General features: G+C 44.2%; 1 protein-coding gene across 2 annotated transcripts in view; it reads left to right on the top strand.

Moving 5' to 3' along the window:
- The first annotated feature begins 3,080 nt into the window (after positions 1-3,080).
- Positions 3,081-18,004, top strand: part of htr4 (5-hydroxytryptamine receptor 4) — a 102,489-nt gene continuing 87,565 nt past the window's right edge. For both annotated transcript variants that reach the window (XM_059521305.1, XM_059521306.1), the window contains exon 1: positions 3,081-3,380. In XM_059521305.1, the coding sequence (XP_059377288.1) occupies positions 3,305-3,380 (76 nt within the window). In that variant the 5' untranslated portion in view covers positions 3,081-3,304. The remainder of the gene's footprint in view (positions 3,381-18,004) is intronic.

The following is an 18,004-nucleotide window of genomic DNA, read 5'->3' as shown; positions in this document are numbered from 1 at the left end:
CTGCTCACCAAATTGTTATGATTATCAACATTCTTCAAAATATCTTGTGTCCTGCAGAAGAAAGAAAGTCATAGAGGTTTGGAATGACATGAGTGTGATTTTTGGGTGAACTATTCCTTTAATGCCATATTTGATGCTCAAAAATCAAAGCTATAAATGATAGACATCCCAAATTGTACACTTAAACTCATCTTGCATGGTTGTGATGGTGGTTGTGTGCGTTTTGAGGCTCATGAAACTGGGATGTTCCATTTGTCATTTTACGGTGACCTTTTGTGGCCATTGGGCCCTTTTTTAATGATAACTGTTATAGCACCCAAGCAACACTGAGAATAGAGTATGTACTTACACTGTGGTATGAATTATGGTCTGGCATTTTTCGGAAAGCAATGACACATGAAATTGAGTAACAATGTACAAACTTCATAATCATCTGGAAGAAGGAGGCGGGAACCGGCGGACAATCAAATGATATTTTAATGGCAAAATAAAGACAAAACAGCACGTCAGCCCCTCACAGACGACTGACGCGCACAAATAAAAACCAAAAACAAACTAAAACCCAGGCCTGGTCCTCACTTGTCCGTCACTGTCATCGCTCCTGTTTTTGTATCCCTCCATCTCCTCTGTGGGACTCGAGACCGGTGGGTCGAGCAGGTGTCGTTCATTCCCAATCACTCCACCGGCCTCGCTCCTGTTCCCACGGCTCTCGGCCCCGCCCCACTCGTCACAATATATATATATAATTTTTATTTTTTAGATTTGCTAAATATTGCATTTAGCATGCACAGTTAAATATCTAACATTGGTGGATACTGATTAAAAACAATGATAATTAGAAATTTGTGCATTCTTAGACACTAGTTGCTAAAAACACTTAAAAATGGTTTTTGCAGATATAAAATGGAACATACCATTGCTTAGATGTTTCTGGCCTTAAACTGCAACATGTAACTGGCATTCATTTAATTGATACCATAAAAGTGAAATGGAAACTCTCAGAGTTCATATTTGCTTTGTCTGGTGGCACAAACGGAGTTCAAGAGCAAACTTTAGATATACTTAATATCGGCACAAACAGGTGCACACACAAAATCATGAAAGATGTATGAGTATATTTGAATGCACTGGCTGTTCATTCACCCTTTACACATACCTAGAGGGAAGCAGTCGACCTATTTTCCATAATGAAGAGAAATACCAGCATTTGCACATTTCTCTACTAGCGCAAGTGGCATTGTACCAGGATGCAGAACAGAAAAGTGACTGTTTTGAAGATACATCTTTTCAATTTTTATACCACTCCGCTGGAGGAGTGGAAGTGAGATTTCACAGGAACAATGAATTTTTCTCTATGAAAGAGCAGAAGGACTTGAATGCAAGAGAATTATATACTTTGTGCTGGAGGATGTCACAATATAGAGCAGGTCTAAGATGATGGTTTACTCATAGTGCCGTTCATAACATGTAGTGGACTGAATGCTAGGAGAGCTTGCCCAGTCTTCACACACCAGCTTCTCTGTTTTTGTTGATTTAGTTAAAAGTGCCTTCCAATTTATATATGACAAGACCAGAGGAATAATAATAGTTCTGTCTGGCTGATGACTGGTTTGGACAGAAATATCCGTTGCAAAGAGAGAACACTGGCTCAGTGCATGGAAAGAATATGCTTTTAATGAAGTCTTTTTTTTTTTTAACCACTCATTCCTCCAGGAAATAATTTCAGGAGACCTCCAGTTCTCATGCCCTCTTGACTCTTTACCACATCAACAAGGTCTTGTTGACAAGACTGCGAGGGATCCTGGTGGATATATTTTCATGTAATTTTGTAGAATTGTTCTTATAAAAAGGTGCCTGTTTCTTCCTTTTTAGATATCTTAGATGAATAAGAATCTATGTGTTGGTCCAGTTTAAATTAAACACCCACAGTGAAGATAATAGCACATCAGCATTCAAAGCACAACATATGCTGGTTTTTTCATCAGAGTTGGATTTGAGATTCATTTGTTATTACAGCTATATGTTCTCTGCAAGAACTTATTTTTATCACATGGTGTAAATATGTAATAATTGTTGTTGGACCTGGCCTTTCAAGCTTTTTGAGCAAAGATTTCTATGCCTTATGAAAACCTATGCATGTATAGATTAGAGATGCTGACAGAGGTTTGAGATACACTGATTAAAAAGGTTAGCTATAGAGGATCAAGGGAGTAGAGAGCAAATTCTTGCTTTACTGCAGCAATGGCAGAAAAATGAAAATGGCATGTGTGAGTTATTGATGTCTCTACTTCCAGTTTCTGTTCAGCTGTGTGCTGCTTTCAGTTCCCTTTTGTCTTTATCTTCCAATACCACTAAGTGAAATGTATAATGAATGCTTGTTCTGGAAAAGTAGTGTCATCACATTTTAATATAATAGCCTATACATAAATATATTATGTAAAAATCACCTTAAGACAATGTCAAAGCAGCGAGACACACTTTAACCCTAAAAATGTCATGTCAAATGGGCATCCGGTTTTTATTTTATTATATATTTGATCATGATGTCGTCATATCATCTGGCATTCCAGAAAAGCTTCATTTATTTTTTGATCATATGAAATAATTATAACTTTTAGTGCGCTATTTTCTACACTAAAAGACAGTTTAAATACAATTATACATGGAGGAACATCTATTTTCCATTTGATATCTGTGTAGGCTAGTTACATTTATATATAGTTTAATATTCCTATTCATGACAGCTTGCTGTTTCAATAAGTAAAAAGCAAGCTGTCATAGGAGATGTTTTTGTTTTTTAAGAGTTGCTTATTATAGTCGCAAATCCTCTAGAGCAACTTGAGGTTTTGTTCATGCATAATCAGTTAGTTTATTTGAGTACACAAATAGGCAATATACAATATGCATCTAATTGTATGCATTATAGGCTGAAAACAGTCTGCAATTCGTTGACACCCTTATGTGCACCAAACGCGCGTGCTTCTTGCATGTTGTAGGTACACATGACAACGACACTGGACACGCGTTTCTTGAAAATGGCAGGAGACACATTGTAGGTGGAAGTGGTGTAAAAGAGGAGGGACTTGATACTTCAGTTTGCGGTTCACTGTGGAAACCGTAGGGCGAACACGCTCGGCTCTATCGGACGAACCGTTGAGCCACGGAACGCCGCGCGTATCCAGTTTGCGCTGACATTACCGTCACACGTTAAACTCCCGCAACTGTGCTCACCGCCGACAGCGGACGTTCAGTAAACCCGGTGAAGCCCAGAAGTTGCCCGTTTCTTTCCAAGCGCCACTCTTCCATGCGAGGATGTGAATTTCCACGAGAGGATCCAGAGTCGTGCCATGGTTTTGACCCGCGCGCTCCTCACAGACATGGTGAGTGATTCATTCATCATTAACGCGCTTTATAATCGCCCTCAGAAATACTGAAAACTGTTCATTAGGCTGTTATTTCTATGGTAAAGATGAATACACCGAAATGTTTGGACTGCTGTGAATCACACAGTACTTAAAAGCGAGAAGTGTCCTTATATGGGAGTTAAATATTAAATTATGCGCTCATTTGGCATACAGCCTTTTAGTCTTTTATGAAACGAATGCTCGGGGTGTATAAGAAATATGCATAATAACTATCAAAAATCCTACCACGTTACTTTTTCACATTTTGACAGTTATGATATCCAGCATAATTAAGCGTTTAAAGAACTACTAGTATTCAAATCAGAAACAACTTTCACAGTTCTTCCTAGAAGAAATTGTGTATTTCCAAAAGTGGCTTGGAAATAACATAGTGCTCGGTAGTGCTTCCCAGATAATTTAATATTAATAAATGCAAATGTCATATAACAGACGCAATTTCACATTTGACAGCGTTATGTAATATACATTAACTGGCAAAGTGGATCTGTGTACCTTGCCCAAAGGTGCAAGAAACACCTTGACTAACCCAGATGGTGTGATTCTCAGGTGCTTGAAATGTGGATTAATTAAAGCTTCCATTAAATATTGATGCATAATGATATTTAAGTAGCCTACTAATAGGCTGTAATGATACATCAAGGCACTGGAACAGAGCCTCATATTGTTATTGTTTTAATCTGAAGTTCATTTAAAATTTGCATTGCAATATATGTTTTGTTTTGTTTTAATTTTCACCTTTCTGTTCAGCATTTTGATGGGGATTCTAGTGACTTACAATCAACATTTAAATAATCAGTTGTGTTGACTGGATGCTGACAGTTCGGTAGATTTAATGACAAGGTAATTTCATGAGTGTCACATTTGGAAAGCATTTGTTCAGACGGTAATCCTTCTCCATGATTTGCAATTATGAAGTTCTCCAGTGACGTGGAAATAGAGAGAAGAGAGCGACAGAGTACTGCATACTTTAGAGTTGTCTGGGTTTTTGATTGTAAACCTCACAGAGAGGTGGAGGAAGTGTTGAACCCTTCTGAATAAACTGTAATCTGTTGTGAATGTAACGTAATTCATGCGCAAGTCACAGAGCATGTTTTTACTCAGAAAAGCCAGAAATAGCATGTGAACCTGTAAAATAATCAGCTCTGTAAAGAGGGTAATTTCAGTTAGATGTTCCAATCAATGAGATGACAATCAGGTGAGAGTTTCAGCGCCGTTCCCCATAAAACAAACACAGACTTTGGCTGTCGCTATCTGAGAATAAGCTCCCAACTACCTGTTTATGAAGCCATTCATGCCATGATTAAATGAGACTTCCAGAACAAGCTTTGGCGATATTAATAAGACTTGGATGACTTACAAAACATTTCTGAAGAATACTTTGACCTCCATAAATTCACAGTCATCCAGATAGCATTCAAATGAGGAAATCCAACAGCATTGTTTCTCTTCCTAATAGTGTTCAGCTAACACGCAATCCTAAATGCATGATACTTCAGGAGCTCTCAAAGAATGGAAGTTTACTTAGAATTTGTGGCTAGTTATAATTTTTTGTTTTGTTATGTTTTATATCTCTTAAAATTGCATAACACCTTCGTACAGTATATACTGAATACTGTGTGTGAACAGGGAACTACTGTTCTCCAGAAATATCAGTGAGAGGAGCTCATCACTTATCCAGAGAGCTCCTTTATGCATTTATACAGTAGTGAGTGCAGTGGTCAATATTGGTGTCCTAAGCATGGAATGAATGTGTTTTGATAGATGGCTTAGTAAGGGGCTCTGGCCAGAAGATCGATACGCTCTCTTTTACATTGCATTAGAGCCCCATGTAGAGCCTTAAAACAAAGGTGAACCCCGGCCGATTTGAACATGTGACTCGCTTTACATTTCCCGAAGCTTCCGAATCAATTTTCTCTTTTGTGTTATCGCTTTCTGGGCACATGGTGTAAATCCATTAAATAAAGTTTTCCGTTTTCAGTGGGAGCCATGTTAAACATGCTGCTTCGATTTTTTGCATAAATAAACTTTAGGGATTAATGAGTTTGGGTCAACGAAGTGATTGGGGTGATTTCATTCTCAGTGCCTAGACTAGAGCACTATTAATGGTCTCAGTGTATAAACTACTGCAGTATTAGGAAGACTAAGGAGGTTTTAATGAGGTGCCGACACAGTTTTCTCAGTGTAAACAAGGGGTTGTATTTTATCTCACGTCACTGTCTGTCAGTATTTAAATTATTCTGATCCACTGTAAAAAGTGGTAAAATTGTTATGGTAAATAGCCATTTTGACCTGCTTTAAAGGTAGAGATCACCCAAAAATGAAAATACTGTCATCATTTACTCACCTTCAAGTTGTTCCAAACCTCTAATGAGTTTTTCTTTTCTCCTGTTGAACACAATAGAAGATATTTTGAAGAATTTTGGTAACAGTTGCTGATAGCCATTGACTTCCAAAATAACCAAGTTTTGTTAGTACTGTATAACTTAATGTATTTTGGTTGATTGAGTGATGCTAAATATTAACATTTGTATATCTTTACTTCCACTTATTTTCTGAATTTAAATCTAAATAAAGTTATGTATTTGTTACTAATTATTCTAATTTGAAAAAAAAATTCAAGTTTGAATTAATAAATTAGAGTAATCATTTATTTCACAATAAATCATGCAAGTTCATCGATTTGTCTGCACTTTTTCAGAACACACAAAAAATATGTTTTAAAATCTATTTTTACATTTTGCAATCTATAGCTCATATTGTTCCGGAATTCACAGAGAACAAAAATCAGGTCGATGTTATTAAACAACATTATATGTCAAATGTTGCATAGAAACATTTCATGCTGTAAACTTATGAAGGTGTTTAGTATTCTGTGAAATGTGAGAAGAAACACCTTATTACTAGTTCTTTCTCTTTTTTTGCATTTTACACATTTAATAAACACTATATTAATTAGGCATATTCATATATTATTGATTTTCATTCAGCTTAACAGCCTCCTTGTCCTTTAGGATGTTGAAGGGGCTCTGTTCCTGAACAAGATACTTTTAAATTTTCACAGGCCTTTACAGTAGTGGAACTTCAACATTTTTTAATAAAAAATAGATAAAAATCTAGGCGCTCTAGGGCATAGTGTGAGATCTCAGAGGACTGATGGCCACAGTATTAGAGAGGGACTCACGGGTGGCATGAACCCACAGGAACACCTGTAGATCTCTTCATTAGCCTTATGATGTCCAGCAGCATTACGGTGCGTATCAAAGAAGATCACAGCAGACCCTCTCCTGCAGTGCTGGAGCCACAAAAGCACCGTTATTAGGAAAGCTGCACTTTTAGGGGGGCTAAAAGCTCTAGTTAGTTCTCTTACGAGAGCTCTCTCGTACTGCGTCTTAGCTAAGACGCTACGGGAAAAGTCTCTTTTCACGAAATACTGAAGCAAAAAATTATCCTTAATTTTGTATTTTTGTAAAGCGCATTTGCAGCAGTACACAGCCATAGGCGAGACGGCTCGTTCGCTCATTGGCTTGTTCTGCGGCAACTGCACAGCCTATCGAGCGCGGGCTGATGCAACATCAGACCAATAAGGGCGCTTCGCGCCCTTCTTGCCACTTCCCGCCGAAACGGGTGTGGCCCAACCTATAAAAGGAGCTCGAAAAGGCTGACTCACCTGATTTTTCATCTCTTCAGCGAAGCTCACGCATCGCTGGATCACGGAGGAAGCAAGCGCCGTCTGAGAAAGCACATCAGCAGGACGAGCCATTCTGAAGCTGCTGGCATCGCCGCCTTCCATTGCCGTTCCTGCTGCGCTATCCGGCGCCTATATCCTTTCAATCCTGTTATATACAAGCTGTTCTTTATGTGTGTGTGTGTGTTCGCCCTGCGACACACACTCGTAAAAGAGCTCGCGTCTTTTTTAAGATGCCTTCCTGCGGCTCGTCAGAGCCCCACTCAGCGAGGGAGACCGGTACGTCATCTGTGTCTCCTGCCTGGGTGAAGATCATGCAGCGCTCGCTCGCTGACGGCGGATGCCCCCACTGCGAGCTGTTGCCATGGTGACTCTGAGGACTCGCCTGGCCTTTTTCTCTGAGCCTGCATTCTCCGCTGCGCTGAGGCGCCGTAAAAGCATCGCTTCCAGCGGATTCCGGAACCGTCTTCAGCTCAACCGAGCTCGCCGGTTCGCCCTGCTTCACCGGCCCCCCCTGCATCGCTTCCCGGTGGGCAGCGCCCGCTGTTTGCCGGCGCGTCGTCCGAGGAAGTCGATCTCAGGGCCGCGTCGGGGGAAGAGGACACGCGCTCTGCTGGCTTCGGGCAGTGATGGCTGGGCGAGCTCCGAGGATCTCGCGCCTTCTGCTCAGAAGCCCAGCAGACGAGCTGACATCGAGAAGGAGCCGGGGCGAATGCTTGTGTTGGCCGCGATGTGTCTCGGCCGCGAGTGGTTTGCACCAGCGCCCCCCCCTCTCGTTCCCGGCTGGATGGTATTTCCCTTTCGGATGAGCGTACTTCTCAAAGCCCGCCTCATTTCTTCCTGAGCTTCACGAAGAGGTGGCGAAGGCTTGGAACGCTCCATATTCAGCACGAACTCGTTCGTCTGTCTCACTAGCATTCTCCACACTGATGATGCTAAAAACAGGAACTACCACTCACTTCCGCCGGTGGAACAGGCGATAGCGACGCACCTTTGTCCGCCCTCTGCTGGACGGCGGCAAAAGCGGTGTTGCCATCTAAAGCCTCCTGTGTGACGCTGCGTCGGCACTACTAACGATGGCTGCTTCATCGAAGCGCAGGTGTACGAGTTCCGCTGTGGCCGAGCTCTCACCCAAGCGCGCCGCTGTTTCAGTTCCAGGAATTGTGACTGTCTCAGCGTTTTCTGCAATGCGCAAGCCTGCACAGTTGCCCGCTTGCCTGCACACAAAAGCCGTTATCACAACAGCTTCAGCAACGCAGCTCGAGACCCCCGTTCTCGCTCTACTGGCCGTCGCCCTGCGCCGCGGGGACCGCGGCAGAGGATTACGGTGAGGCCGGGAGCCCCGAAGCCATCCTGGGAAAGCCATCTACGCATGCTGCATGACGCTGCGTCGGCACTACACACGATGGCTGCTTCATCGAAGCGCCGGTGTACGAGTTCCGCTGCGGCCGGGCTGTCACCGAAGTGCGCCGCTGTTTCAGTTTCCAGAGATTGTGACTGTTTCAGCGTTGTTTGCAATGCGCAAGCCTGTACGGTTGCCCGCTTGCCTGCACACGAAAACCGTTATCACGGCTACCCAGATATTTCCCGAAAAAGGTGTAATTTCTGGTGTCCCGGCCACGGCCGATGGTGCTATAAATGTAGTGACGATGCCCACTGCTCAGTGCCCATCTCCGCATATAAGCACAGCCCTTCACACAGGGCTCGCGCCTATAAAAGCGACTCAAGTCGATCACGCGCACTACATAGTAGACGTGCCCACTCCTCAGTGCCCACAATCACTATGTCACACGCGTCATGTGGTTTCTGTAAAAACGAAACCCGTGCACGTTCGTCCGGCCACGGCCGATGGTGCTATAAATGTAGTGACGATGCCCACTCCTCAGTGCCCATCTCCACATGTAAGCATAGCCCTGCACACAGGGCCTGCGCCCATAATGTCGACTCAAGTCGGTCGCGCACACTGCATAGTAAACGTGCCCACCCCTCAGTGCCCACAATTACTATGTCACACACGTCATGTGGTTTCTGTAAAAACGAAACCCGTGCATGCTCGTCCGGCCACGGCCGATGGTGCTATAAATGCAGTGACGATGCCCACTACCCAGTGCCCATCTCCACATGTAAGCACAGCCCTGCACACAGGGCTAGCGCACATAAGATCGACACAGATCGGTCGAGCGCGCCGCATAGTAAACGTGCCCACTTCCCAGTGCCCACATACACTATGTCACATACGGCGCGGGGCTTCTGTAAAAATGAGACCCGTGCACGTACATTCTGCACAGGCAGACAGCGAGTTGAAAGTGGTAAAAGTGCACACATGCAGCCCACGGTTACTCGCAGATATATCGAGTCCCACGGGACCCGCTCAGCCTCCCTCCAGTCGGTTAAGCGCCGGAACGGGGTCGAGGAAGAGCGATCTGCCCGCTGTGATCAGCGCGCTCCCCGCCTCAGATGCGCAGCACACTCGAGCGCCGCCGTTGCCCAGTCAACAGAGCGCGTTTCGCATCCAGCCCTTAGCCATTCATGCAGATGCATGGTCAGTGCTTCCAGGGGTTTCGGATTGGGTGCTAGGCATTATAAAGAGAGGCTACTCGCTACAGTTTTCTCGACGCCCACCGTGCTTTTCAGCGCGCGTCGAAACTAAGGTCAAAACAGAAGTAGCACACATACTTCGGGCCGAAATATCAAAACTGTTGAGCAAAGGGGCTGTAGAGCCTGTGTCTCAAAGCGAGGGGGGGCTGTACAGCAGATACTTTCTGGTGCCCAAGAGAGACGGGGGTCTCCGGCCCATACTGGATCTAAGACAGCTGAACAGGCATTGATGAAACACAGTTTCAAAATGTTCACGACCAGGAAGCTCCTCGCGCAGATTCGCAGAGGGGACTGGTTCATGTCAATAGATCTGAAGGACGCGTATTTTCAAATACAGATAGCGTCAAACCACAGGCGATATTTGAGATTCGCCTTCGAGGGCCAGGCATACCAGTTTGCAGTCCTGCCATTCGGCTTGTCCGTAGCTCCTCGTACGCTTACGAGGTGCATGGATGCAGCGCTCGCTCCTCTTAGACTCAGAGGCACACGAGTGCTGAATTATTTGGACGACTGGCTGGTTCTGGCCCGATCATGAGCGGAGCTCATGGACCACAGAGCCGTTTTACTCGATCACCTCGAGAAGCTCGGCCTCAGTGTCAATTGGGTGAAGAGTTCGCTGAACCCCAGTCAGACGATCCTGTTTCTGGGTATAGTTCTGAACTCGTGTTCCATGACGGCGCGGCTGTCACCACAGCGCGCGATGGGCATTCAGCGTGCAGCGAGTTCTTTCCGCTGTGGCGCGACTGTGTCGCTCAAACACTGTCAAAAGATGCTGGGTTTCATGGCCTCAGCATCTCCGGTTCTGCGGCTGGGCCTGCTCCGCATGCGCCCCCTGCAGTTCTGGCTGAAGGCTCGAGTGCCGCGCAGAGCGTGGGCGTCTGGCCGGCTGCATTTCAAGGTCGATCAGAGCTGTGTTGCGGCTCTAGCACCTTGGACAGCGAACGGGTGGTACCGATCAGGTGTAAGCCTGGGGACTTCCCCGAGTGTGAAAATGGTGTCGACGGACGCCTCCACTTCGGGATGGGGAGCGCTGCTCGAAGGCAGACCGTCCTTTGGCCTATGGTCAGAACGGGAAAAGCTCCATCATATCAACTGCCTGGAAATGCTGGCAGTGGAGAATGCGCTGACGCGCTTTTGTCCCCATATCAAGGATCACCACGTCGTAGTCCGTTCGGACAACATGTCCGTGGTGTCCTACATAAATCGCCAGGGCGGTCTCGGGTCCCAAAACCTGTACAGGCTGACGGAACGCCTCCTGATTTGGGCTCAACGCAACGTGCGCTCGCTGAGAGCGGTGCATGTGCCTGGACTGCAGAATCTGGGTCCAGACAGGCTGTCCAGAGGCAATGTCCCTACGGGAGAATGGTCTCTACACCCCGCAAACAGTTCGGCTGTTGTGGGAGAGATTTGGCATGGCGGAGGTGGACCTCTTTGCGTCCCACGGAAACGCTCACTGCCCCACATTCTTTTCCAAGAACGAAAGCGCGCTGTCACGGAAATGGCCGTGCTGCCCGCTTTATGCATTCCCTCCCGTCTCCCTCCTTCCGCAGGTGATAGAACGGGTGAGAGAAACGAGATGTTCAATACTGCTTGTGGCACCTCTTTGGAAGAACCATCCATGGTTCCCAGATTTGATGCAATTAGCAGATGTCGCCCCATGGCCGGTACCGTTGAGGAGAGATCTCCTCTCGCAGGCCAGGGGCTCGATTTGGCACCCTCGACCGGAGTTGTGGTCCCTCCATGTATGGGCACTCAACGGTTACCCGCTGATCTCGCAGGGGGAGTGCTAAATACCATCACTCAGGCTAGAGCTCCGTCGACACGACGTCTGTATGCCTCGAAGTGGTCGGTGTTCTCCAGCTGGTGCACAGCTCGAGGTTATTCACCCCTTAGTTGTGAGGTGACGGAGGTCCTCTCCTTCCTACAGGAGCTGTTGGATAAGGGCAGAGCCCCATCCACGCTCAAAGTTTATGTGGCGGCCATCGCGGCGTTTTCTGAAACGGCGTCCGGTCAGTCAATAGGAAGGAACGATTTAGTCATCCGGTTCCTCAGAGGAGCTAGGAGGCTGAATCCTCCCAGACATCCGTCAGTCCCTATGTGGGACCTCGCGGCGGTTTTGGAGGCCTTGAAGGGTCCCCCTTTTGAGCCTATCCAATCGGTTAGCCTTCAGCATCTGTCGTTCAAGACAGTATTCTCGTGGCTCTCGCTTCTGTGAAGCGTGTGGGTGATTTGCACGCGCTCTCGGTGAGCCAGTCGTGCTTGGAGTTTGGGCCCAATGACTCAAGGGTCATACTCAAACCTAGGCACGGTTATGTGCCGAAATCCCTCAACACACCGTTTCGGGCTCAGGTTATTGCCCTGTCTGCCCTGCCGGTGTCAGGGGAGGATGGAGACTCGAGTCTTCTTTGCCCTGTCAGGGTTTTAAGAGCTTATGTGTCTCGCTCTGCTGCCTCTCGGCAGACGGAGCAGCTATTTGTCTCGTTCGGTGGACGTTCCAAAGGAATGGCTGTTTCGAGACAGACTCTATCCAGATGGATAGTTGACGCCATAGCGTTAGCTTACGCTTCCAGGGGCCTTCAGTGCCCGTTGGGCGTCAGAGCACACTCCACAAGAGGCGTCGCCTCGTCGTGGGCGTGGTCTACTGGGATCTCCTTGCAGGATATATGTATGGCGGCGGGTTGGGCCTCGCCATCTACATTTATCAGGTTCTATAACCTGGAGGTTCCCGCCTTGCAAGCAAGGCTGCTGTCGGTATAGAAGAATCAGGGCCCTGAGGGGAATTCTGAATTCATGAGCGCTAGGCGCTGCCGACTGTTATATGGGCAGTATTGCGTAAGACCCGCATTGCCACATTGGTCAGGCCTTGCCTCGGCTGTGTGATGTCATATTGCCGCATCTACGGATGCTGCTAGATATGGGACGGAGGGTTTTTCCCCCTTTTTTCTGTCCCGGACTCTCTGTGAGTCCCTCAGGTGACTGTGCACTGTAAATCCTGGGCGTTGCTTCAGGTTTATCGGTGTGTGATCCCTGCGCGCACGGCGTTTTACATCAGGTTCCCGTAGCGTCTTAGCTAAGACGCAGTACGAGAGAGCTCTCGTAAGAGAACGTACTCGGTTACTAAACGTAACCTCGGTTCTCTCTAGAAGAGCGAACGAGTACTGCGTTCTCTGCCGTGCGTACGATTCACTCTGGTTCGCTTCGGCGATGAAATAAATCAGGTGAGTCAGCCTTTTCGAGCTCCTTTTATAGGTTGGGCCACACCCGTTTCGGCGGGAAGTGGCAAGAAGGGCGCGAAGCGCCCTTATTGGTCTGATGTTGCATCAGCCCGCGCTCGATAGGCTGTGCAGTTGCCGCAGAACAAGCCAATGAGCGAACGAGCCGTCTCGCCTATGGCTGTGTACTGCTGCAAATGCGCTTTACAAAAATACAAAATTAAGGATAATTTTTTGCTTCAGTATTTCGTGAAAAGAGACTTTTCCCGTAGCGTCTTAGCTAAGACGCAGTACTCGTTCGCTCTTCTAGAGAGAACCGAGGTTACGTTTAGTAACCGAGTACGTTACTTCTGAGAAAGTACATTTTTACAGTGGCTCAGAGACATTAGCACTGGAGTATTACATCCTAAAAAGAGTTGTTTTATGGCCACAATTACGCTGCTACTTTAACAATTTCAAATTGTTCTGTTCTGTGTGTAGTAAGTCGTCATATGTTTTGAATTTTGGCTGAGCTCGTTCGAAAATATCCACTCGGATCCCTCTGTGAACTGAAAAGATGGGACATATTTGGTAGCATCTGGGCCATTTTCCAAGATAAAGGCTTGAGTTTGTTTTGAACGTGTGTTTAATGGAAATCAATGGAAACAAACATACAAAACTAGACAATTAAGTATTTGACATTGATTTCCAGCATGCATATTAGTTCAGGAAGTGTACCTAAGGTTTGTGGTTTGTTTTGCAGGGTTGTAAAATGATTTTTCATTTGTTTATCAAAAAGTAAGCTTCAACTAAAGTCTCGCTTGATCCATGCTTGCCGTTCCGCCGTGCACCAACACTAACTACTTTGAAAAAACAAGCTTGCTGCTGTCAGCTCTCGCCTACCGGTGGACAGAAAACAAACGCAGGAGTGGAGCACCCTAACTTCCTGTCTTGGCTTGCATAAATGTAGCCAACCCTGATGCAGATTTATCTCTGTCAGTTGTCTCTGGACTCAATTGAAGAAATCTACAATTTATAAGTGCGTTCAGGAATGTGAAAACGTTCCAAAATCAACGATCAGATCAATTTGTCTTGCCATAACCAATGCAATTGTAAATCTTACTTTAATTTGCATGACTTGGAGGTAAAAGTATGTGAGATGACTTATGGAGGCAGCAGGCACTGAGTGTTTGACATAAGTAGGGTATTGACACAGTAAAGATAATATTTGTTCTGCATAATACCAGTAGACCTTAATAATTACACTGGTTGTTTTTATTACAAGTAGTTTTACTGCAGCTAAGGCTCCATCAAGTTGCCTTTCTCTCCAAAGAAATCAAACTCGATGTTCTAATCAGACTACCATTTGTGTTTTCAGTTTAAGATCACATGTGCACTAAATAATCGATTGCACTTTCTTGAAGATGAGCTCTTTGTGCAAGCAGATTGAGAATGTATTTTATCTTCCGTGCATTGTCCGTTGGCATTTTAATGGATGCAGAGCAGTGCGCCAACATTATCTCAACTGATTCCAAGAAGATTCATTATTTCAGGGTGATATGTAAATCCATGCCACAGGGTGTTGTGGTTAGAGTTAGGCAGCTGCTTGCTACCTGATAAATCCGGCACATCCAGCTGCTTGTACCTGATCCCTGCGTGTTGTTTTACAGTGCTGTGCAGCTCCATCGCACATCGCTTTGCCTCTGCAACCACTCTTAGCTCAGATGAAGCAGACTGGCTTTAACCCTAACAAAAACAGTGCTCCACAATCCATCCAAGTCCTCTCGCCACATCTGTTCTTCACACGAGTTTGCACAGAGTCTGAATTCCAGGTCTGCTGCAATCCAAAAACTCCACATCTGACACTTAGACTAGGAGTGCATGAAACCCAGACAGCAAACTGTGAAGTATCTAACTCTGACGAAAGGCAAGAGAGAAATCATCATTTACCCTGGCAGAAGTGTGCCAGCTTTATAACCCCTATAAGAGATACCACCATGTCCTCCGCACCCACTGACACCAGAAAATAAACACTTAGAGCTACAGCCCACTTTACGACGTGAAAATTGATTCCCCTGAGCTTTTACCCCTCTCTGGGCTTCATCCATTAAATCCATTTGGACGTGCAGCACAAACAGGATTTGCGGATATTTTGTCAGGCTTTTTGCTTTGTGCAAATTAATTTAAACAAACTTCATTTAATGAATGGATTCTCTAAATAATTTTAATGTGTGGAAAATACACAGTAAGCATTTGTTTTATAATGTAGATGGAATTAAATACTCCAAACCCCCTAAAAGATGCTTTTACGGTTTTATAAAATTTTCTAATCTAACATAAAAATAGATTGTGTCATCTGCACTGCTTCTTTGATTGCTATACCCTTCTTCATTTAAAATTAGGGATGCACCCGGTATCGGGCCCAGCTCCTGTACTCTTATTCGTACTCGTTAAAATGCCCCGATACTAAACGCCGATACCACACGGCATGTGATAAGTGCCATATTCAGACAAATAAACTCCGATAACAGGAAGCAGAATAGTAGAGTTATTAGAGATTAAGGTTGTCTACATAGGATATCTATGCATTGAATGTAATGTTAAACATTCAGTATTGAGGCCTGTATAGCTGACGTGCACGAGCTGATAAAGCACACTCGCTGAGTGGATTGAGCGCGCAGCAGTGGAGATGCGCGAACTTGTCGAGTGAATATACATTTCATCACTGTAAAGTTTGTAGTTCGGTCGGATATGTCAAAAACAAGTATGTAAAACAGTGCACAAGTTACTTAACGGTAGGGAGGGAGAAAGACATAGAGAGAGAGAGAGAGAGTGTTGTGTGATCTTTGATATTCACTCACTTAGCACACGCATTCGGATTAAAACAAATCATAAAAAAGGCAATTTATAGGGGCATTCACTATAAACATAATACATTTTCAACCTAAGGCATAGATGACTTTCTGGCGAAAGTGAATTTAGCAGCCTGTGTTTAATGCGCTAGGTAGTAGGGCTGGGCGATATATCGAACGCGATGATCACACGCATCTAGTCAGTAAATCTGGTTCCGTGATTACCGCCAAATCACCATCACCTGCTTTCAAATGGAGCGGCATTTAATAGACAGAGTCGTAGACCACCGACAAGCTACACGATATCGAGTACAATATTGCAGATGAATAGCCTTCGATAATGAACGTGATATTGAGTAGCTTATCAGTGAACCATGACTCTATCTATTAAATGCCGCTCCATCTGAAAGCAGGTGATGATGATTTACCGCTAATCAGGGAACCGGCTTTACAGGCGAAATGCACGTGACAATCACATGCAATATATCGCCCAGCCCTACTAGGCAGTACGTTACAACTGTCCCTCTTGTTCTGCAACAGTATAAAATACATGATAGAAATCGCAGCACACTTCAGATTAAAAACTAAAAAACAAAAAAAAAAACAACCCGACTTGCATTTGTGAAAAATATCACAGGAGCTTTATAATGAGTGGTACCCTTCATTATTACAGCAAAGCGCGTCATTATAGTCCCAAGTCGCTGCAATGGAGCAGCTCTAATTCTATTAAATTACAGATAATGAACCATAGAGCAAAAAAAAATAACAAAGAAAATAACAAAAACTTGTAAAATATATTTTAATAAGCATAATTCAGTATGAAAATATCTGAAGGATATACAGTCAAACCAAAAATTATTCAGTGACCAGATATAATTTTTTTTTTTTTTTACTAGTGGGTGCAGGACACTATAGTTAATTTATGGAAGTGAGGATAGCAAAATAAAGTACTGTGATAAATTATACCCAAAAATTCTTCAAACAGTGAACTACCAGTAAAACTGATTCAAATTTGGGATCAAAAATTATTCAGACCAAGTCTGGTGAAAAAACTGAAGTTCAGGTTTGCATGAAGCTGGTTGACAGCATGCCCAGGAGACTACAGGCAGTTATTAAGGCTAAGGGTCGCCCGACTAAGTACTTATAGTTGTGTAAATACTGTCATACTAACAGCTGTCTGAATAATTTTTAGTTGAGGCCATCCTTAAAAAATATTTTGGTTTGCAGTAACAGTAATTTTTTTTTTAAAAAGGGTCGGTAGGTCGGTCTATATTTTTTTTTCAAGTTTCAATATAAAAAAAATCTTACATTTTTGTGATGTTGATGACGACGGTATGAATTTAAACAAATTAGCATATCGTGACGTCACTGACTGGGTCTTCAACCCGTGCCTTCTGGCGCATCATTGCAAACCTCATTTTGATGCAGGCTATATAGACCACAAACAAATTTAAATCTTTGTCAAAAACATGTTTATTGCATGAATTTCAGGTGAGAAAAAAAATGAGGTACTGTTTTACTTGCATCCACCGCTACGTACCAATGCAACCTACAAATGAGAGAAAGTTTACTTTGCTTTCTTGGGTTGTCACTTTTGTGAAAAAAATCACAGTTTGATTTGAGTGACGAGTGTTCATTGAATCGATTGTAAAATCGATTTTGCATGTCTAAAGTTTTATACGGCAAATAACACCAAATATAGGTAAATCCACAGACAGCAGGCTGGAGGAATGTAAAGATTCAATATATTGGTAAAGACCAACATTTCCGATGATTTATTGGCGTGAAGTTACGTGCAAAATGACAAACAGGAGTGCAACATTTTCGAAAAACAATAAGCAGAGTGGACTGCCATAATGCAAAACATTTACTGCAGGCTTCAACATGGCTGTGTTTACGATTACATTTCAACAACAACAAAAAAATCGCATAGGAGATTTTCTTAGGCTATCAAAAAAAATATTTTTTCGAATATTCATCGAATTTAAAATAAAAATCCACATTCGAATGCGCATATAAATTTTAGGTGTGCATTAAGGAAGCTGCCTTATGAGCCCCGGTACATGTTCCATTCCATCTCGCCGCGCGCACAGCTGGGTCTACACAACAGTATCTGCTTTCTCATCTTTCACCTCGTGTACGCTCACGAGATGCGATGACAATATATGTGTCATTGCATTATAAGGTTATGTTAGCCTATCCAGTTGAAGCCACTTAAAAAAAAAAAATCAATGTGGAGAAGATCTTGTTTAA

The sequence above is a fragment of the Carassius carassius genome, chromosome 33 (assembly GCF_963082965.1).
Source record: "Carassius carassius chromosome 33, fCarCar2.1, whole genome shotgun sequence".
In the NCBI taxonomy this organism is placed as follows: domain Eukaryota; kingdom Metazoa; phylum Chordata; class Actinopteri; order Cypriniformes; family Cyprinidae; genus Carassius; species Carassius carassius.
This window is presented reverse-complemented; position numbering and strand designations above follow the sequence as displayed.